Consider the following 24,246-nt stretch of genomic DNA (forward strand, 5'->3'; position numbering starts at 1 on the left):
CACACACACACACACACACACACACACACACACACACACACACACACACACACACACACCTCCCTGGTGCCCTTAATTGACCCGGGTGCCACTGCAGAAGAATAGAAGCAGAACAGAATAGATGTGAGTAAAACTGAATAGAATTTGCTGACAGAAAACTGTTCACACACCTCTTGCTCTTATTTATAACTCCTTTGACATTTCATTTGGTTATATTTAGAGATGTGTACAGGCCCCGTACACTATTGTTCTACATTAGGCACACATTTGATTATGGGTCACACTATTATATTATGGCTAAAGGAAAATCCTGAACTCTTGACCCCTAGAGTGAGGTTTGCTATAACTGCTCTGTTGTTCTCTTCTCAGCTAATGCACACAGAAAATGTTTCATTAAGAAAAAATCCCCCCAAAAACGTACCTATCAGTGATCCATTCAGAAACAGAGCCACTCCAATCAGTGTTCCTATACAGAGAGCCAGGATGAACGGTCTCCTCCTGCCCCATCGCAGAGTGCAGCGGTCACTGGCCGAGCCGATCAGAGGAGTGAACAAGAGTCCAAGAACTGGACTGAGGAACCACGTCAGACTGTAGTACTGCTCTGGAAGACCTGCACAGCACAGACACAGAGACAGATGAGGTGTGAGCAGAGATAGAGACAGTGAGAGCTAACAGCAGGTGCGCAACACAGATGTGACTGTGCTTCCACCAGGGGGCGCAAGCTGCATTCAAACTGTTCAGGTTGAGAGAATTTCTGATTAGTATAAATATTAAATATTTTAAATTAAATATTAAATAAATATTTTATTTTTTTAATATAGAAATTAGGCAATTGCAAAATTTAAATTAGCCACAGGTGGCATAAACTGTGACACTAATATTAAACATAACTTTATTTATATGATTAGATACCCATAAAAAGACTGTTCAGCATCATTGCATACAGACATCCTTGGCTTACAATTATTTAGAAATATAATTTCATCCATCCAACAGCAGAAACGATTCTTTCAACAAAAGCAGCAATCAGCCAGCCTGCTGGTTAATGCTGCTCACTGTCATCATGATTAACATAATAATATCCTGCTTATCTGATATTAATTAACACATGTAATATTGCAATCGGGTAATAGGATTTTCAGTGACTCACTATGTGACAGCAGGTCGCAGGTGAAGTGCACTGCCACATAAATTGGTTGTTTGTGCTGTTACTGCTGCTGCCTAAGAGCTGACCTGAGGCTGACTTTTTCAACACCTTCTGTTAAAGCCTACACGAAGATAAAGAGGAGAAAGCCACAGCAACCGGCCCCGACGGCAGGATTTATCTCAGGTCTGCTGAGCTTCTGTGTGTTAACGTTCCCCCTGGATTATCGCACAAAGGAATTCGACAGAGACTCCGGTGCTCTTTTAATGCAGAGAAAATGAGCGAAAATTTAGTGTGGAGGCTCAGTGATCAGGTTAGTCAGGCTTTTGTCAGTAATCGACACAAAAGAAACTGCCCCGACAGTGACTCGCCTGTGTTAAACAATTCAATTATGAGCTCTCAAACGAAGGAAGGAAATCTCCTTTTTGTTGCTTCTTCTGAAAGCACAAGAGCACTTATGCATTTCTTATTAACTACTGCTTAAATAAACTCATAAACCTGAAAGCGGTAAACGGAAAGTATTACTTCTGACTAAATAGGAGCAAAGAAAGACAGGAAAACTTTTATTTTTTTATTCAACATTCATTTCCTGAATTAAATGGATTGAGCTCAGCATAACCCAGACTGTTATGTGAACGTGACCTTGTTACTGAGCGCACATTTAATTATCTTTATGCGCCGACTTTCCAGCGTCGGAAACCAGGTGAGGATTTCAAACACATCCGATGAATGATGGGGCCCCAAATTAGGATGGGCCAGTGGAAATAACTAAAGAGACACTTAGGATGCAGCAAACTAATGGAAATGCACACATGCTTTTGATATCTCTCAATAATACCACTCAACACTGTGTAAACCCATCAAACACACCTGTCGCCAGCAAAAATAGCTCTTAACCCCTCTTAACCTGAGGTATGTACTTAATATTTTATAAACCTACCATAAATTCACTGTTGATTATCATCATCAAAGATTAAAAATACATTGAAACACATTATGAGATTAGCAGAGATAAGGTTACTGCAAAGTAAAACAGATTTCTGGTCCATTTAAAAGCCACCTGACATGACACAGTTCAGAAATGAACCACTTCTAGCTCCTTAACACAAATATCTAATTAGCCAATCACGTGTCAGCATCTCAGTGCATTTAAGTGTTCAGACATTGGAAAGGTGACCTGCTTCCAGCAAGATGGCACACGAAATCACCTGGAACGGTTTTCTTGAACATGATAGATGGTTAACTACTAATGCAATAGAGCACTTTGGGATCTAGTGGAGCAGGAGAGGCACTTTGTTGAATCTGCCCCAGGAAGATATTTAAGGATGATCAGCCATCAGTCAGCCATTGGGATCCAGTGTTGGCTGTGTCCAAGCCAGCTGTTTACACCTGTATCTTATACAAACTGTTGCAAGCAAGAAGAAAATCATCGGGACTTTAGCAAAGCTGTGAGTCAAACCCAGAGGCAACAACTTCTCATTTCTAAGACAAGCTTCTTAGTCTTTGCTTCTACAAACCATCTGACTTCCCCCCACATGCTGCCTCTGCAGATTCAGCACTTCCTCCTTGAGGGCCGGTATCAAGTAGGATTTGTCAAGGTACTCGGAAAGCCTTGCGTTTGACTTTTTGAAACGTGTTCTCAATCCACGGCATTTAGTGAAACCAGTCAGACTCACTGTTTTGCTAAACAGTGACACTAGACTGGGATCAGATGGAAAAAAATAAAGTTATCTGAGTGGAGTGATAGGATAAAAGGATAGCTGTAAACCAGAAAACTGGCATTACTTTTATTTGCTTCTAAGTCTGTGTATTCAGTCAGATAATTTAATTTTCCTAATTTATTTCACTGATAAACAGAAAGTAAAATCGAGTTTCTTTGAGTCATCACGCCCATTTAGTTATCAATGCATTAGTGAGATGGGAAGCGGAGGAGGTGGAGGCAGGCAGCCCTTTAAGCTAAGTGAAGTCAGCTGAATTGCAAATAATTAAATCACAACTTTATCGTTGCCTCACTGGCAAACTATCGCTTGATGTGACTCACTGAAAAATGAATGCCATTTGGCTGCTGCACAGAGACAAGGAGAGACGCTGAAACACTGAAAAGGTATGAGGTCATTCTCTGAACCCTGCTTAAAAACTGGGAAATTAACTTTCAAAGTATTCAAAAAGCACCACGCCTCTTTAATGTCAAAACGAGAGGGTTGACCACTATTTACTGAACCACACCAATCTAAAAGGCCAATTTGGGCAGAAGCCACCAGCAGTGTTGTGGATATAAACAATAAAGAGTAGCACATTGCTGTAACTAAATGGTTACAGCAATAAAACTCCTGGTCCCAAATTTAGTAGTCACATTACAGTTATCACTTTTATTTTAAGTCACTATGGCCTACAGCCAGTACTGCAGTTGGACCTTGTGTTTGCCGTTTCACATTTTCGTTCTTTCTTTCTACTGTCTGGCTTTGAGGTACGCTTTATTAAAGAGTAGAAAAAGAAAGATTTTGTGTATGCTTTATATGCATATGTATGTGTGGGTACATGTAAAGATTACACTGCAATGAATGTAAGAAATCACTCACAGGAGATACGGAACTAAACTAATGCATTACTTCATTAAAATTATAATGCTTAATACAGTGCAATAAATACCTACCTGTGTGTAGTGTGAAGAAGTGGCCAAAGTTTTTTTTATTTTTATTTATTTTAGTTAATTCTGCAATAATTCACTTTAATAAGAAGAAAGACAGCAGAAATGCAGAACTGCTGATCAATACAAGCAAGATGCGAATGATAGTTAATTTCTCAGTGGGCCAACAGATGGAAGAAACTTGGAGAGAGCAAGTGAGTTGATGGCATCAAATCTAATTGAGAGAAGATTAAGACTTATCTTAATTTTTAAATGGACTTTCGATTTTCTCAAGGAGTCCTCTTTTAATAGATAGACGTCAATAACTGAGTGCCACCATATCTAATTAGCAAGAGCTGATCTAAAACCTCCCCAGAAGTCCACGAACAGACGGTAAACACCGAGGTCGCCATGTCAGGTGCAGGGTCAAGATCCTTTCACACAATCCTCATCAGTCCATAGAAGTCCAGACGACAAACCAGTGTTGATGTCCGATGTTGATGTGTAGAAATTCCTTGGAAATTTGTGGGAATGGAGTTGTTTGCTTGCAAAACCCTGCCATCATGTGAAAAACTGTCTGCTGCAATCATGGTAAGTTTTATGTTTTCACTCCTGTTGATGAATCACATGTTTCTGTTTGGCAGGAATTGTGGTCTGACGATAGCCTTGCAGATCCGTGAAACAAACTCTGAAGCAGAAACAGCAACTTCAAGGTTAAACTGCGTTTTCTCATAGGAACACTGAGAGCTGGACAAGCAGCAGTGAGAAAAGTGAGACAGTCTCACATCCTTTTGCTTTTGCTAGATTGCCGCAAAGGACAAAACAGAGACTGCAATTCACACGGAGCAAATCTTTTCCATCGCTTTTCACTGCGAAGAAGCAGGAAGCAGAGGCAACTGAAGGTTGAACAAGAATAACAAGTCGGCCTACATTTACATTTGGAAACTTTTCATTAGCAGATCACGTGAACTCCAGGTGTCGAGACTTCATCCGCTATAGCGCTTAAACACATTGATCAGCAACATCGGCACTCACTCACAGCGGAGGTGTCGTCATGGACTCTGGATGAAGGCCGCTTAGCTTCGATCACACCGAAACTGATACCACTGTGACACATTTCTTTACTGTAACAGCTGCTGATGTGACTCACTTGAAGCAGAGTGCATTACATACTGCTGCTCAGGTTATCTCAGCATGCTGCCAAAGAAAAACAACAGGCTGGACTATGCAAATATAATTACCTATAGCCATAGCCATAGCTATAGCCTCAAAAAATGACTTATTAACTGTTACAACTAATGAAGGATATGAGTAATCAAAGGGAGAGAAAAAAAACAGCCAACAAAGACCTCGCAGAAGCCTCTTCTTAAATGCTTTTTAACTGATAAATAATCTGGTTTCCAGATGCCAAAGAGGTCTGCGTTTATGCTTTAGTGAATGACATTCTAGTATTCTTTAAATACCTTACTAATCAACAGGTATTTGTGTCTGTGTGATATACCCTAGGCTTGCTAGCGTTACCCGATAAGCTAGTCCGTCACGTTGTCTCCGACGGTGTGGAAACTGCAACTTCAATCTGTGTCCACAAACCAGTGACATACATCTTTTATGGACTACAGCTCTGTCTGGCTAACAACCTAAACTCTAGAGATAATCAGCCTTATCTCATGAGAGATGATGAAAAGTTGTAAATCTTCACATTTTTTAAATGGTAGGCTATTCATTTTCAGCGTATCAACAAACAGATTTATCAACAAGTACATTTCTGCCCCACTCATCCAAACAGAGAGCTCATTGAGTCTTGAGGAGCACTGTGGTCAAGTCTCTTGGTCTGTGAGGCATGTACACGTGAATATAATGTGTGTCCTTGTGCCTGCCACCTTCGATTTGTATGTTTTTCCAGAGGCTATAGCTATAAGCACTTTTAAGTGCAGGAACATTGAGCCTTTGACCTCACTTTGACTTTACAGCTCATCATCCTGTTGTCCCGTACAAATGTTCACCTCTCTCTTTCTCATGAACAGGCCGTAAACTAGGCTTGACCCTTGTCACCGTGGCGACCAGGTCTTGGGAACTCTGTCGCCACGGAGACTCCATCACCTTTGCTTCCTGGCTCCTAATATGGCTGTGTCATTCACACAGTGCTTCCTGTTGTTTGGTGAGTTCAGACTGAGGAACAATTTGTTTCTTTAAGTTTTTTTCTCAATTTTTTAATACCCTTTTCAATCTTTTGTTTCTCTCTCTCATAAACACATACACTAACACACCCAAGAACGCACGAATACCCACGAAAATAACACATAACATGCAAAAGCCACAAACGCAAGACCTGTTAAAAAGTCAAACAGTGGCACGGCAATAAAGCGGGAGACAAAGCAGCAGATAGGAATCGGTCTGTCGGTAGGTTTGTCAACATCAAAACAGGAAAACTGTTTCTAGTAAACAGTTCCCACACAAAACACCAGAAACACAGTCAACATGCAGGAAATACACACATGTCTCAGTTCCCACACATAGCCACAGACTTACAGTCTCACCTATGGAAATAATAATAATAATATTAATAAAAAGGAGCTCACACAGCTGAGTTCCCACACAGTTTGAGTACAGTAAGGCCAAATGCACACTCACACAGGGAACAATACTGAGAGAATCAAGAAGCAGGAAGCATTTTAGAAAAGAGAGAACAAGAAACAAGTGCAGTAACAGACAAGGAAGGGAGGAAACGGAGAGAAAGAGGGAGTGTGAGAAAGGATTAAGATCAAAGCATTTGAAAACAGAGTTAGGATAAGGTGAGAGGAGGAGAAAAGGGAGGAAAGACGGAAGAATGAAGATAGAGGGACAGAAAAAGTTCATATTCGGGCTGTCACATGGCTGTTAAGCAACGCCAATTGATTGTGGGAAAGAAAAATGTTCAATCTCCTCCATCTATCATCAAAGAGGGTTTTTTGTTGTTGTTTTTTTTTTTAAAGCTACGCACATTTCCTGAATATACGCGCACACACGTGTGCACGGACTAAAAACTGAGCTTAATGTGTGACTGTTGGAAACACAAATCTCCCATTCATCCCAGATTTCATGTGTGTCTTGTCGTCACTGCACTATAAAATACACAGTAAAACTTTGTAGCTTCAATTGTTTTCAAACCACTTTTATTGTGAATAAAGCAGCTTTGAAACACTATATCAAGATATGCTGTATTCTAGTGTCAATCAGAAGGACAATGAATCTGAGGTTGACCTGAAGTTCACACTGAGCTCTTCATTTAAGCAAACTACTTTCAAACTACTTGAAATAAATTACTCCCACTGTGCTTTTATGTTCTGCAAAGAAAGTCCTCAGATCACTTACAGCCTTCATGCTTCTCTCACATTTTCACAACAGTCCCCTCCTTGTTTTCTCTTGTACAGTTCATTTGAATTTGTTCCCTTTAGCTACATGTTGAGCGAAAAACTTCTCCAAAAGTTGTAAAACCTATCAGATGCTTTCTGTTGCTATAACGGGGTTTCAAAGCAAGACTCATTTAGCAAATATAAATACGACAACAGTGAGTGGCGCCTCTCTTTAATTATCTGCAGAGCTGTCTAAACAAAATGACCAACTTAAATCAAGTTAATGCTAAAGTGTAACAAGAAGTTTACATCAAAGGCAGTTTGACATATTAGCCGGCAGCTGGAATAATCATAACTTAAACATGTGATGCTCAGTTCATACCACTGACAGCTGCATGTTGTCTGTGTGTGACTGATAATTAAGTGTCCGAATAAATCACGTCCGTTTTCAGTCATTTTCTATTAGATCAGGCATGTCAAAGTAATTTTACAGCGTGGGGCACGTCCACCCCACTTTGACTCCAGTGGGCCGGACCAGCAAAAACTCCTCTTTCTGTTAGTGTAAAGAAGTTTAACTACGCATTTAATCCCAGAGATATTTTAATATATAATAAGAAGTGAAATTTCAACAATACATTGCAGTTTTTCTACATGATAAATTAATGCTTCTTTGGGCTTAAACTCAAACGTAAACTGTAAGAAGTAAATGTGTGCAGTGGGCCCATTCTGGCCCCCGGACATCAAACAGTAAAGTTTATCTGATAATATCACTTCTTAAATTTCTTCTAGATTGAAATGCTTGCACATGGAGGAGAGGCTAGACACGGTTGGTTGCTCCTGCTGGTCTAAGTCATCTAACTGTCTAATAGTAGTCTAATCCTCCAAAGTGTAACTCATATTCACCTTATTTAAAGAAAAACCAAAAACACATCTACACATCTGCACTTCTTTTTTGCTCCTTGCTTAAAAAAGTGGTCAGTTCTTAAACAGTTCTAATTGATCTCTGTTGGGCAATCAAACACCACTGCTCTGACCCAAATGCCTCCAGATCAAAGAATGCAAGTGTGCCACTTTTGAAAAGGACACAGTTGGAATACGACGAATTTTCCCTAAATTTGCTGATAAAATGACACCTGTAGAGAGAAAACTGTGGACAAAGCTAGAGAAAAACTTCAGAAGAAATGTTTTGCTTCACACACTCTGTCGGCTAATTTATCCACTCTAGCTGTGACTATTCTGTCCGCTCAAACTAAAGGGGTTTATTTCTTCACAACAAATAACAACCAAATCATTTGAAGATGATGCACGTATTGTGCAAACTAGGCTTTTATGTCAGTTTTAAAGAGCATTTCTGCCAAATTCCATTCATTCATATGTATATATATATATATATATATATTTTTTTTTTTTTTTTTTTTGTTCATCTAAATAATAAACTACAATAAATCTAATTATTTTTTTAATTTTCTTAATTGTTTAGCCTGTTGAGCCAACATACTGGTACCTGGTCTTGCACCATTAACTGTAAATGTTCTAGCTCCACTGGAAAACAACAAAACTTAACTCCAAACGTAAAATCAAACAATCAGTCCTTTTCCTACAAAACAAACAATCTTATTCTCTCCTATTCCAGCCCTTCACTTCTACTCTCTCTCTCTCTTTCCGTTCCCATTCCTCCCGTTCCCATTCTCCCTTAAACCCCCCCAAAAACAATCCTTTCATATCCTGCGCTGGCGTGAGAAAACCACAAGAAAAATGACAAGGGTCCAGAAAAGAGGGAGAGAAACGGTGTGAAAAGTGAGAGTAGGGTAGAGGTCATGATGGGAGAAAGTGGGCAGGAAGGAAGGAGGGCGAGCGCGAGAGAACGAGAGACAGAGAGCGCGAGGAGAGGAAAGGAGGAAGCAGGTGGTCTTAAATAAACAAAACATGCAAACTGAGTCAGGTGTAGCACTCAAAGAGGAAGGAAGAAAGAAAGGGAAGAAATGTGGTTTGTAACAGATGGGGCCGTGAGGGCAGAATTAAAATTTAGACTGGTCAATATTTCATTATTGATATCTTATCTATCTTATCTTATCTTATCTTATCTTAAGTTTTTGGCAGTGGGTTCGATTTCAGCAGGAGGGAAGAAGAGTTCTTCTTGCAGCTCATTTAAAATCTGCAAATATGTAGAATTAATATCTTTGAAGTCTGGGACAGATATCTGCTGGTGTTAAAGCAAAATTTCAGCGTATATCTGTGAGGAAAACAAATCCTCATGTTGTTTTTTACCTTTTTAATTTATTCTGGAAGAAAGTGGTTTGAAGGAAGATTAAACCGAGTGATTGCTGAAGTACAAACTGAGCTTCAAAGGACATTTTATGCTCTAATTTGCTGTTGGTGTTCATGCTTTTCCTTTTAACCTGCCATTTGCCCTAACTGGAAGAGCTGGGAATTAGGGCTGGGCGATATGGCCTAAAATTCATATCACGATATAATTTGAAGCATGTGCGGTAACGATATATATTGCAATATATTCTTTTCTTCTGTATAACGTATTTTCCACACTATAAAGCACACTTAAAATCCTTTAATTTTCTCAAAAATCGAGAGTGTTCCTTATGTATGAATTCTGGTTGTGCTTACTGACCTCGAACCGATTTTGGCGTGCAGAAATCTGTTAAAAAATGTTTTAGTACAACTTTGGTAAGCCGCACTGCTTGATGGATTGTCAGAGCATTACGGCTGCTTTGCGGAGTAATCTGGGTCCAAAACTCCGTCCATTTCAGGTCCCAAAGTCAAACGAACACTGAGAGTTAAAAACGGTCTAAATTCTTTAATCTTTAATAAAATCATCAGCGTTGCCGCTTTACCAGGTGTAACAATTAAGTTTAACATCCAGGCATCCATGAAAACAGAAGTTATTAAATTTATTGGAGTTAGAAGTTAGCAGGTAGTTAGCTCGCTAGTTTCCACCTAAACATTTCATACCATGTTCTGAGTGATTTTTGAAACTAATTAAAGCGTACAGCTCTGCGACCACTTCCGATATAAATGAAGACAGAAAACTAAACAGCAGTGGCGTTTGTAGGGTTACTGAAGTTGGACTAGCTGGTATATAATGTTGTGCTACGTGATTGCTAGCGACACAGCTATGTTAGCATAGCATTAGCACAGTGAAGCTGGAGGATGAACGCCAGCTTTTTTTCCACTCGATAGAAGTTAACGTGAGGGATTCTGGTGGTTAGGGACAAATGCAATCGCATAGCAGGATGCTATACACGGGGCAAATTTCAGTCAGGAGAACAACTGAGATTATTCATCTACAATACAAGGTTAGTTATTAATATACTGCAACAACATGGGAATAGAGCAGCTGCAAGAGAATTCAACATTAATGTATCAATGTTCATCTCTGTGCTATGACTGTCGGCATAATTTGCAGATGATAATGGTTGTAGCCACTGTGATGCTTTCGACCAAAACAGGTGCAGCTTGATGACATCATCAACATGCGCTATCGCGATACAAAATCTCTATCGTTGGCCAAATTTATAGTGTTTCTATCGTATATCGTTTATATTGCCCACCCCTACTGGGAATGCTGATTCATTGCATTATTATTATTGTATTGTGACATCTGCTAAAAGCAAACTTGTCCAACATTTATGTTCACAGTGACTGGGGAGTGGATAGAAAGAAATGCCTGAGACAGACAGAGGGAGACATCAGGGGAGACAGGAATGAGTCACAGTGCTTCCCAGCAGCAAGAGATGGTGAGAGCATCAATCACACAACAGACACACATGGATGCTAGTACCAAGGCGCGTGCACACACACACTGAAGAAAATGCAGATCCAAGTAGGCAAGCTCCACCACCAAGGTTGTAATTAACAAAGTGCTTATTAGGGAGAAATACAGCAAACTGCTAACTCAATCAATGAAAGCAAGAAATCTCAAAGAAATTTCTACCTGACACAGATGAGTGTGTGTATCACAGCTTTATAACCCTATTCTTGAGAGAAAGGTGGGTTTTTACACTCCACACACACATGCACACACGCACGCACACACAAATCTGTTTTATATTGACCGGAAACTGCTTTAAGAGACGTTTATTCAGCTCCTTTAACACAAAAAAAGAGCAGATATTATCCTCTGCGTGAGCGAGAGGGGCAAAATCCACAAACTGTCCTCACTACGTAAAAGGTGGCATTAAAGATGCATGAAGCTTGCATGTACATGCACACACACGCAGCTGCTTCTAGTCAGCAGAGTTATGTAACAGCACTGCAGTAAACTAGGAGCCTCCCACTGAGACGGAGAGAGGAAGGAGAGCCAGACAGATGGAGACATTTACACCGAGCGCGAAGTTTGATGAGTGAAATCAGACTGAATGAGTGAATTTACTCTTTCAAGCTATCTGTCATTGGCACCGATATATGGCCTCGTGTGATTGACAGCAGGGAGTCAGGTCTCTGGCTGGGGCCGACCTATAACATGCAGGATGCTCCAGCTGGCAACATTTGCTGTCCTTTCACTACCAAAGAAGCGATCGATGCGATCGGCAGTGATCAGTCGGTAATGTTACGTAATGACGAGTACAGTAGGTCAGCCATGTAACGAGGTAGCATTCTGCATTTTCTTAATTCAAAACGTGACACATTAAAGCCTGAAATACAATTGTTCCCTTCGACACACAAAGGGGAATTTCAGTTTTCTGTGATGATGCAACAATCAGAAATTATTTTATTGATCTACTTTGTGTATTGGCCAGCCACCACTAATCGCATGGGACACACAACTCAGTAAAATCAAAACGCTCCAACAGTTTCAAAGCGAAGACAAACGACAAGCAGCTTCAAAGAAAGTAGAGCCAGAACCTGTTGCAAAAACTAATATGTCCCCTCTGATTTTCTCATTTTATATCTGGAAGTTTTTTGGCCTGCATTACAAAAAATGGCCTCTGCAATGAATATAGCTATATTTCATTGTCATGCCATGTGAAACCTAATGAGTTTTTTTCCAAGTCACAATTTGTAATGGTCACAAGTCAGACGGCTTCTTCCTTGTGACTATGCTGCAAAGCATTTTGCAATACCTAAAACTTTCTGTGGTAAGAGGTGACCCTTACAAGTTCATAAAAGTTTAAAATTGCACAGTAATACATGTCATACATGTACTGACCTCATGACTGATCCAGACACAGATCTCTGTGGTATCACACAGAGATGCAATACCTGGAGGTCAAAATAATAATAAAAAAAACACAAACTAATGAATAACATCTTTAAACATGTGGCATGTAATCTATGAATATTAACAGTTTTCCATAAAAATAAAGTTTAAAGGAAATTAAACTGATCCTTCTGGCAAAAAACATCATAAACAGTTTTTTTAAGGTGGAAATCTATATTTCAGCCTGGATTTATATAATGAAAATAGCCTGGAAATATAATCCCTTATATTTATCTGTACATGGACATGAATTATTTGCCTTTGAAGGGCATCTTCCAAAAAAAAGTAGGACATTCAGCTTTCTGAGATTTGGGTTAAATTGTTAAAAAAGAAAAAAAAAGAAAAAAAAAGAGCAGCCTTAACCCAAACCATCATCCATTTCTAAACCTAACCAACAACCTAACTACCAAAAGACAAAAAATACTCTTCTTTTGTGGGATTTGAGCACCAGTTCCTTGAGTGAAAGTCCTGTGTGGAGTTATCTGAGTAAACAACTCCACAGGACCAGTCTGTCAGTATTCATCCATCTTCCTCTCATTAATATACGGTCAAAGTCAGCGAGAGTCAGTGAGAGAGCAGATGTTTTTCTGCTCTTTCAAAATACGCATCCACACACACACACACACACACACACACACACACACACACACACACACCTGCCCTCAGGCCAACCATTACTGATGTGTTTTGTGGCTGTTGTTGGGCCTGTGTGTGTTTGTGTGTTTCACTCTTGGTTTTATGGATTTCTGGTCACTATTACTGACTGCAGTCCAACTTGTTTTGTATAGTGTGAAATATAAAAAAGTAAAGCTGTAAAAAAAAAAAAAAGGAATGGAAACAGTGAGTTCAGTGTTAAGGCTTCTGGATAAAGTCCATAAAACCTTTTTATTATTATTATTGTGAAACAAATATTTGTATAGTATTTGTATTATTTTTTTTATTTGATGTAAATCTCCTTCCTCCTTTAGAGATTTTTAAGGTGTGGTTGGTTTTTTTTCTGTTTTCATGTGTGTTGTGATTCATTTGAGTTACAGAAAAAAAATTTGAGCAGTTTCTTGTCACATTAGCCTCGTGTTTATACCACTGCGGTGCTCTGAGGTTAGGATAAATGATGCGCTGAGCAAGCTGCAGGTCAGCTCTTAATGCATGATGAGGTTTGCATTTACATCTGGTTCATTTCCATATCGCACAAATCTTATTAAGCAAAACTGCTGTGAGCTCAAAACCCAAACAAGCAAGCACCATTTGCACATCCAACAACATGTGGCAACTCCGCCAGCCTCTTTGCTGTGCTAAGATAATTTACAGGCATTTCACAGAAATTTAATAACAAATACGTTTTGGATTTTTTTCAGCATCATCTCTCCAAATGTCCCCTAAAATGAAGCACAGCTTTGTGATTTTTTAAAAATAAATTCTAACAATGAAGTTACTTACAAGAGTAAACGATTTATTGTGTTAAAACATAAATTTATGCTAATGTTCTCTATTTATTTTCAAAGATAACAACTGCTGGTCAAATCTCTGCATTTAGCATACCTTTTAGCAGGTTATAGGTCTTAAACAATGTCTTTTTATTAAGAGTTTTTCTTTTATACGTATAAACATATAAACAAAAAGAGGACAACAGGATTACAGATTACAGATGATCTGTACATTCGGGGTAATTAGTGTGAATGCTTGTAAAAGCATTCACACTAATTACAAGCAGTGTGAATGCTTGTAAAAGCATTCACACTGCAGTTTCTTCAGAAAATGCACTTTCTAGTTAGCTTTAAGGCTGTGATATAAAAGAAAAAACAGAAAGGGAAATAAAGAAAAAAAAAGAGAGAAATATAAGCGTGTATAATATTTCCCCAAATAACATAATCCCTGCAAAATAATCCTATTCATTCCCATCCAGGTCACTGCTCTAGACCTGTACACTGTGTTTCCACACCTGACATAAGAGAGTTTGCTGAAAAATTCATATAGATTTTGAAATGCAGAAATTTTCCAGTTTTAGACACGACATGAGCTCATTTAACCACTGTTTGTGAGTGGGAGGGGCAGCGTCCCGCCACCTCAGTTGGATTGCCCTCCTGGCCAACAGGGAACAGAATGATAACGCCTGTCTTTTAGAGGCCGTAGAAGCTCCTTATTCCTACTGACGCCAAACAGAGCAAGAAGGGGGCCAGGGGCCAGCGTCACACTGAGAATCCTGAACAGGGCATAAACATTTTACATTTTGAAGTACCGGTACTTACAGCTGCTCTCTTGTTTCCCAAGAGGTCACCGCAGTGTATGGATCAACCTGGCAGAGATTTTTATGCCAGATGTCGGCTTGTTACCCTCCCGGGGCTGGGTTTATGTTTCCTCCTCCTCCTAATTTCAAACCAACAACCTTCCGCATATTTGAACTTTAACTGTCTTTTTTTCTTATTTTGTATTTTTATTCATATTAACTGTTTGTGAGGGTTTTTTCCCCACGTTTCAGGGTACTCTCTGTAAACAAATTCCTTAGGCCACTGATTACAACTATAATCATCTTAATAAAACGAAAAGAATTTTTAAAAACAGCTTCCCCCAAAGTTTCTTTGTCCCTCATCATCACCTGAGAGCTTTGCTGTTTGCTTGTCTGTAGCGAGAGAGGGGCGGGAACAATGTGCTGACACACACACACACATTCAGTTCTGCATTCCTCGCATATCGTATACCGATAGCACTCACATACCTGGCTAATCGCCTGCTGGGTGGAAAAATAGCACACCTATAATATGTCTTTGACTAAAGTATTTGTTGACTCTGCATCTACACTATGTCACGAATGCAAAAAACAGATCCGTGAAAGTAACCTGTGCTGCTGCTCTGACTACAGTTTAACTCTCTCAACGACCCTTAACGGTCCACACGCCACAGTCTGGGAACCGCTGGCATCCGTGGTTCACCACTGTGCAAAGCTACTGACGTGCAAATAACTCTTTCATAAAAACACTTTTAGTGTCTGTGTTAGTGATAAATTATTAACATGAACAAAGTTACTGCTGTGATGAGTCCAAATGCTATAAATAAGAAGACTTCAAATAACTGAACAGACTGGTGAGTTTGTCTCTCTCTCTCTCTCTCTCTCTGTGTCTCTCTCTTTCCCTGTGGTGACAGGCAGAAGCGTAAAACGATTAATGAGGACTGATTGTGATTTACACACAGTGGCTCCTATTTCTCACATTTTTTTCAATCCAGATGTTTCTCTCCTACCTCCATATTCTAGCTATGTGTTGATAAACCCTCATTTCACCAATGCAGGCGTTTTAAAAACGTTTTTCTGTCACTCTGTCCTCCATCTTTTCTATCCTTTGAATGACTTGGTCAGATTATAGTGATTAGTGAGTGTGACATCAAGCCAGTCATTTATGTAACCCTGTATTACAGTGTCTGCAAGGTCATCTGCTAGATTAGACCAGTGAACATGATAGGATCACTCAGTGGATTAGGTTACCTGGCATGCAAGTATAAACAGCGTAAGATCAAGCTGATTTGTTGCAAATTAAACAGCGGGGGCAGATTTCCTATTGTGACATGACAACAGGGTACCAGCTACTATCTAGCTCCCATGAAATCGGCGCAAAAGAAAAGTTAACGCGCAGACTGGCATGTGGTAAAATTTGTGACATGAATTGAAAATAACAGTTTGCTTGTAGCAAACTTGGCAAATCTGGCCTCCAGTAAGCCGTCGCGGCGCCGTGCCACGATGCATTAGTAAAGTAAACAAGCACTCAAATGGTTTCCTTATTTCATTAACTTTAACTGCCACTTTGTGGGTCATTTAGTTTGGTATGCAAATATTAAGAGGCACATGGCTTTTCAGAATTCGAGGAAATCAGATGTAGTAAAAGGTGAAGACACTAATCCAGAGAGCTCCACCTTTGGGCCGCAGAGAAGGTCGTTTCATTTTGGATTGAAGTAATCTCCTTACGAAGGCCACCAAAGAAAGACAACAAAGTTGTCGAGTAGCCAGCCTGCACTCTTTTGGGTAACACAATGGTGGCATTGCTGCAAAGGTGGGCAGTCAACCATGCAAATAAACAGATTATAAATAATTACGGGTCAGAAAGAGACCTTTGAATCAGACTGTGCTACTCCTGATGTTGTTTAGCCTCATGCTCGTTTTTATTTATCAATTTTTTTATTGTATTATATTGTATATTAATCGAATTCAAAACACAGCGACTTTTGAGGTCAGTGGGTGTAACTTAATGAGCGACGTACTCGACGGGGTTCATAAAATTACATCCAGTTCTCAAAATTAAGTGAAACAATAATGGCTATGTGAGCTATAAGTGACTCTGTATGAACCAACACGAGTTTCTGCTGTATTCACATTAAATGTCCTCTTTGTCATGATTCTTACGCACTGCCTTGTATCTGTAGGTACTTAATTCTCACACCACAATGCTTCTGATAACGTCCCTAATCTGACGTTAGTCCAACAGCCTGCTGTTAGTATGGAGCTGCACATATATACATATATATTTGATAAAGACAAATAACGAGTATTTTGATGCTTTACTAGTTGTCTTGAGTTGCCTATGATGTCAGTTCTGAGAAAGCTGATTATGTAATGTGACACGCTCATAACCGAAAAGATCGACACAGCACACGGTCTGGACTCATCGCCCCCACCCCCCACGCTGCCCTTTTTCTTTTACCTTATCACTTTTCTTAATCCCATTTGTAGAGCTGACTCCCTTTCACTCTTATCTCTGTGTGAGCATTAGGTGGTGTTCCTGCTGAGGGTGATTTTCAACAAAGACAACAGGAAAATGTCCCTGCAGGTCAAGCAGAACAAATCAAAGGCAGTGCACTGGATGCAAAACGTCTTTTCAAAAGACTCTTCGCCTCTCTGTGTGGCAGCTTAAATGACCTAAAAAATAGCCACAAACACAGAGTTTACAGAGAAATAAACAAGAACATTTCAGGGTATGTAAGATATCAATGCATATCCCAGCTGTTACAGGGTAAGATGTAGGGTACACAGAGGCAGAGCCTTCAGCTATCAGACCCCTTTCTGTGGAACAAGCTCCCACTCTGGGTTCAGTAAACACACACCTGCTCTACTGCTAAGATTAGGTTTAAAACTTTCCTTATTGAATCCTCGTCTCTCTCCGCACCTCTTTTGTCTCCTCCTTTCCCCATCGCCCACTAACTCGTCACAGAAGATGGCTGCCCTCTTTGAGCCCACTTGTTACTGTAAACAAAGGAAGTTTGTCATCCCCACTGTGGGGTTTTCTCTAATATTGGTGAATCTTTAACCTTACAATATATGGCAGCTTGAGATGATCATTGTTGCGAACATGTGCTATATGAATAAAATTGACCTTAAATGAATTTACTTAATTGAACGCAAGAAACAAGGACAAAAGCTGCACAGTGATCATCTTATCTCACTTATATCGACTGTTTCCAACTAGCAGCCCAGACTGTACAAGACTCAAGCCCAATTTGGTCCGATTTGATGCCTAAATTATAAATATAACTGTCTCAACAGCCCCAATATGTGCCCTTGCCTTTAGGGGAAAGGCCTGCCTCCTTGTATAAGAACAGACGAGAGCTCGGCATGCTCCCCGCACAAGCCCTTGTAAGGCAGAAGTTTCTTAGCTTTTCTCTGCGTTGTGTAAATATGGGCTCCTTGACCAAATTGTATCAGCTGCACACACACTCAGACACACACCCTCTCCCCTTCTGTGACCTCAATGTTGTGGGGTTACACATACAATGGTTTCACTCAGGCAGAGCCAACCAGCCAGCTTACTGACGATCTAGCTAATTCTAGTAGCTACAGTCAGTGCATAGAGCACTAACTACATAGAGGAGCGGGTGTGGGAGGGCGGGATATTGTTATCCCAAAACTTGGAGCTCTGCCCACAGTTAGAGGAGGGGGTTGTTTTCAGGTACTACATCTGTTTGTTTTTCCTTTAGCAGGCTAAAAACATGAATGGATGCAAACACAAGCAACCTTTGTGGCTGTGAAGGGTCGGGGGAAACGTAGTCGTACACAGACGTATAACTTCCAAACTGATCTAAAAACCAAACGCTCAAGATGGTTCTGGATGTTGTAAAATAAGAACTGAAAAGTCCTTTTCTATTTCAAAACAAAGTGGCTCACCCAAAAGCCATAATAAAACTTCCTCTTCCAGGTTTGCTTCCACCTTGTTTGTTCTGCCAGCAGTTTTCCAGCTCTGTTATAATGGTCCTGTCAACACTTTACAATGGTGTTTTTATGAGGCAAAATCACTCTGGTCCACAGGGGATTTTTTTTTAGCTCTACTTTGCTACTGGAAGAAAGATGTGCTGACATGCCATATTAAGATCTATTAATACATCCATGAGGCTAATCAGCATGCACAGGAAATGAGGAAAACTCTCCATGGTTAACCAAAGCATACATGGAGTTCATTTCCATTTTTAGACCTGCTAAACTATCCAAAACATGATGTATGGCAGACAAAACAGGACGGGAAGTAAAATCTTGCCAAAATGTCACACAGAGTACAAGATTACCACAAGCAAAGTAAATTCCAACCTGCCATTTTTTCCAAACAGTTTGTTGAAGTTATTACATTATTCCCCAAATCTCTCATACTAATGAGCTCTCAGACAACTGCAATCCCTGCAGTCCCTCGCTCAGCTTGTTTTATGACTTTACAGATCTTGACTGTACAGTCTTGGTTCACTCTCATCGACCTAATTTTCAGCAGCTGCTAACATGATAGGCACGTCAGCTTCACGAGATCTTAACATCATTTGTAGTCTTTTCCAGGCCTAAAATAAAGCAAGTCTGTCGAAGCTGCAGGTGTGTGACGCAAATGTACACGTTTTTATTTGTAACTTATTAGTAAAAATGCTTTGCATGGAGTATTTGGTAGTAATAATAACAACATGCACGGTTTATCTGTATTGTACTGACTGGAATCTCCTTTATTCGGATGAAAGGCAACCTTCTGATTAATTATGACGAGTAAAAGGTCAAAATGAATGAAAAACACAAATACCATGACTGGATTATCTTTCCTCTCAGTGACAAATAAAGTCACTGTTCTGTCTGCTTTAGTTTTAGCAGACTAATCTGTGGGGCTTGTACCTCCCGGCACTTTCAAAATCTACTAAGAGGAGCTCAGACATATTCTGATCTAAAAAAAAATTAGGCTAGGGCAGCTAAATCGGGGCTAAAATTAGAACCAAAACATGCAGTGGCTCCCCCGTGTAATGTGTCCACATTAGACACAGTATATTTTTTTGTTACTTCTGATGCCTTTTCCTGCTTTAATATTACGCATCAAGTGCACACCAGTCTTTTGAATTCAGCTGAAAGCCTTTAAATTTCCAACATTTGGCTGATCTCAGTGCTGGCCTTCGACACAACAAACACTCGAAGTGCATGTTTGGGATCCCGGTTCCCTGTGGCGGCTCATCCCGGGTGAGCCGGCCAGGAGTCACGGTGTCCACAGAGCGACTTCCTATTCATGTCCCCTTGGTTATGTAAGCTAGGACATCGCGCTAATGTCAGTGAAGGGGAAGGAGAAATTTGAAGAGGAAAAAAAAGAAGCAAGAGGAGATTCGAACAAGGTGAAGGGGAGATGAGATATGTCCTCTGATATTTTAGCTGCTAAGGTGTCCCCTTAAATGGCATTACAATTTAAAGATAGACAACAGCGTTTCATCCATCCATCCATCTGAGGGGTTGGAGCATCTGGAGCGTATCCCAGCTGTCATAGGGCAAGAGGCAGGGTACAACTTGGACAGGTTGTCAGTTTGGGTCAGGGCTGTCACAGAGAGACAGGCAACCATTCACACTCATAGTCACACCTACAACCGGTTTAGAATTACCAATTAACTTAATGCCCATGAACCCAGCCATGGGCGGGCCACATGACAGCCTAGTGCTGGTCACAACCCTGGTACCTTGGTTACGTCAAGCACATGTTGCAGAGCTCCACTCATTAGCTTATCCCAACATCGATCCTTAGAAGTAAATGTTTTCCACAACACCATGAAATGTCTTCAACACACTCTTTGCTCTACTTTATACCTCACTGATAGCAGTGAGCTAGGCAGTGATAAATTCTTTCTCCCACTGTCAATGCCACGTCCAGAAGGACAGAATCAACATTTTTTGTGACTGGCTGCTCTTTATTGTGAGACCTTGCTGCTCTTTTCCTCCCTTTTTTGTGAATTAATAATTTTGGTCGTTGTAGTTTGATGTAGATCCTGAACTACAGTTTAAAAAACACATGAAACAGATATTTTTAAAAAACAGCAATTTTGCAGCTGAAGTACTTTGCAGATGTTGGCTTTCTGTGTTTCATATGTAAATCATCTGGACTCTGCTCACCTATTTGCAGCAGCACAGGCGTCACTAGCGCTGTCTCCATGGCGTAGCAGAACTCCCGACCGAACATCACGGCTCCGTGCATCACCCATCGCTTTAAAGGAATCCCTTCGATCGATCCTTCGCTGGCAGATTCCTCTCCTCCTCGGCCTCCTTCTGCCGCTCCGCCTCCACCTCCCAATCCATCCGTCTCGCCTCCTGCTCCTCCTTTCTCCTCATCCAAGCCTGATGCGGTGGAGTTTTTGCTGCTAACCCCACCCACCAGAGATCCAACCTGCATGGTGTCAGCCTCTGTGTTCTGGGGAGGCATGTTGGAGGGCATGCAAGCAACAGGAAAACAAGCGCACCCCTTCTAACAATACTACAGTACAAAACAATGCTACTCCTAATACTCCTCAATTCAAGTTACTTGTACTTTAAAACGAGTAGTGACTTTCTAGAAGTAACTTCATTACAATCTTTACAAGCTACAAAATGCAATCAGTGGTTGTAACTTGCTAGTTATACACTTGTTACATCTATTTCTTAAGTGTTCAAGAAGTGCTGAATACTGTAACAGATGCTTCCCAGCCTGCGAGGTAATAAAATGTATGTTAAACTGGGTCCTACTAAAACTATAAAGGTTAAAGACACTAAATATTTGCAGATAAACTAATCTGCTATCCCCAGATGTATCACAGATCCAGAAAAAAAAGAAAAAAAATTAGCAATCAGCTGTCCTCTAAAGTTGTCCTCCAAAAACACTGCAAATTGAAATTCCCAACCTTTTTAATCCTTGTTTAAATTGGGAGGAAGGGAAAAAATCTAATAAAATCAGCTTTCTCAAGGCCTGTAGAGAATCTCAGAAAAATAAAGGAAGCAGTTGAATTTCATGGGAAGAGTAAGCGGTACATTCCAAGAGTGGCTTTGTGCACTTGCTTCTTTTGTGTGTGCACGTCAAGGTGTGAGAGAAACTGCTTGCAAAACAGCTTTATTTGGTATGAAAGTGTTTGTGTGTGTAGCTGTGTTTGTTGTGTGTGTGAGTGTGGGTGTGTGTGTGTGGGTGTGTGTGTGTGTGTGTGTATGTGTGTGTTGTGGGTGTTTATGGCTTTTTTGTCATCGAGGTTTGCGCCTCTTTTTTCTTACTGTCTATTACAAGCAGTAAAAATCCATATAGAAGACCATTCAGTGAGTTCCAGAGTCATTTTCTGTATGGAGGGCTGGATGGAGGGCTGGATGACGGAGTGGGTGGGGGCGATCAAAAGGTCGCGGGGGGAGGGGGTCGGAGGAGGAGGGAATGCGGCGACGGTAGGCGGAGCTCCTCTGAAAATCCCCATCGAATGGCTGATCAATCTGGAAGAAAAATGGCAAGAGGAGAGAAAAACAGCAGTGAGCTACAGCTGCTTAAATCTTAAACATGTCCTACTGTTATCTCCTAATGAGCTCGGTAGGTGTGGGAAGGTGCGAGTGATGTGATTTTTCATGCATCGGCTGAGATTAGATGAGGGAGTGGTTTTATTCTTGAAGGTAATAACGATCAGCTGCAAAAACAACAACTGAGCTTGTATAAAAGAAACTACAGCCGTTTCTTTTTTCTCTTACATGATTTATCAGCAAGGATAAAACACAGTGCAAACAGGCTTCTCATAAAATTTGGCACCGATGCATATGCAATCTACACTTATGGTCCATTTCATTAGATACACCTGTTCAACTGCTTGTTAATGCAAATATCTAATCAGCCAATCCCAGGGCAGCAACGAGGTGCATTTAGGCATATAAACATGATCAAAATGGTGTGCTAAAGTTCAAAATGAGCATCAGAATGGGGAAGAAAGGTGATTTAAGTGACTCTTAAAAAGGGGCATGGTTGTTGGTGCCAGACAGGCTGGTCTGAGTTTTTCACAAACTGCTGATCTGATGGGAGTTTCCCACACAACTACCTCTAGGGTTTACAGAGAAAGAGAGGAAATATCCAGTGAGCAGCAGTTGTTTGGGTGAAAATGCTTTGTTGAAGCCAGAAGTCAGATTGCTTTGAGCTGACAGGAAGGCAATAACTAAAAAAACACAAGGTATGAAGAAGAGTAGAAGATCAAACAAGGTGCAACTCCTGTCAGCTAAGAACAACTCCTGTCACCAAAATACTCAAATAACCTCTGGAGTGACCAGAAGGTCAATAAAGCACCTTCTGGGATGTGGCAGAACAGAAGATTCACATCATGGATGTGCAGCTGATAAATCTGCAGCAACTGTGTGATGCTATCAAGTCAATATGGACCAAAATCTCTGAGGAATGTTTCCATCAACTTGTTGATTCTGTGCCACAAAGAATTAAAGTAGCTCTGAAGATACTACCAAGGTGTAAATAACAATCTGGCCAGCGAGTATACGTAGCGAAATACTGGCAAAAAAAAAAAAAAAGTAATGACACGAAAGATTTTAAAAACAAAAGAAAAATGGGAAATCAAAATCTTTTCGAAAACAAGTTCCTATTCAAAAGTCTTCATTATAAAGCCTGTGGATAAGCATCTCAAAATAAACCAGTGTTTCTGCTGCTTTTTACAATTAAAAGTTGTGAAAATACCAACAAAATAATCTTCCAATAACTCACCAATAATTCAAATCTGGACACATAAAACCAAAGTTATATACAAGGTCACAGCATAGAGAAAAGGTCTGTTTCTGTAACTTGGCTAACCAAGTCACACGTGTTTGAATTTGTAAGTGTGAGTTTTTTGGGTTTTTTTAAGTATCAGCATGCTTCTACCACAATTCAGGCAGACACATACGTATGTGTTCTCTCGTATGAAAAGAGTTCATTTTTAAACGGTGTAATTGGTTTGAGCACATGATTCATCCGCGCAGACACTCGGACAGTCTTTGAAACTGGACGGGAAGGATGAAAGAATGCCATGTGTTTTATGAGCTAAAATGTTTTCAAGTTGAGCTACTGTCTCAAACAGAGGGCTTGTGTGTGTGGCGAGAAGAAACGACAGACATGCAGATGAAAAAAAACAATCTTTAAAAAGGAGAAGGAGAAAGAGGAGTACAAGAAGGGAAGGCCTTCAGCTAATAGCGCGCTTCACGGAGAGACAGAGAAACACAGTCTGCATGGAAGTTCAATACAATTTCCCACAGAGCCGAATTCCAAAGTGTGTGTTTTTGTGCGCAGTGGCCCACTGGATTAAAACCCATGGAGACCGCACGATTCATCACACCCAACACACACTAATGCTTGCCACGTGAACAGCACACATGCAAAATAACAGTGCTAAGACTCTTATCGAGCCTCTTAGCGAGAGATTGAGAAAGTAAATAAAATTAGAGTGAGGGAAGGAGAGCGGTGACGGGAGGAAGGGTGGAAGGAAGGAGGGTTTTTGACAGGTGGATGGTGGGAGGAACCAGCGATGGAGGGAGAGGGGAGATGAGACAAATCAACAGAGTTTCTTTCTTTCCTCCACTCCTAGTGTACTCACATGTCCTCATTAAGATTCATGATGTCCCCGAGATGGTCCTGAATATTTTATCGCGCACAAACAGACAGGACCCTCGTCACCTGACCTCACACACTGCAGCAGATTACAT

At 40.4% G+C, this 24,246-nt stretch overlaps 1 protein-coding gene across 1 annotated transcript in view; it reads right to left on the reverse strand.

The window, feature by feature from the left end:
- The window catches only part of LOC102307839 (solute carrier family 45 member 4), a 40,322-nt gene that overhangs the window by 9,568 nt on the left and 6,508 nt on the right, over positions 1-24,246 (reverse strand). Inside the window, exons 2-3 of the mRNA XM_005947734.3 lie at positions 20,686-22,014; positions 422-610 (exon numbers count right to left, since the gene is read on the reverse strand). Of these exons, the coding sequence (XP_005947796.1) occupies positions 422-610; positions 20,686-21,004 (508 nt within the window). The 5' untranslated portion in view covers positions 21,005-22,014. The remainder of the gene's footprint in view (positions 1-421; positions 611-20,685; positions 22,015-24,246) is intronic.

Source organism: Haplochromis burtoni, unplaced genomic scaffold (assembly GCF_018398535.1).
Source record: "Haplochromis burtoni strain Fernald_Lab_line unplaced genomic scaffold, NCSU_Asbu1 Contig_543, whole genome shotgun sequence".
NCBI classification, from domain to species: domain Eukaryota; kingdom Metazoa; phylum Chordata; class Actinopteri; order Cichliformes; family Cichlidae; genus Haplochromis; species Haplochromis burtoni.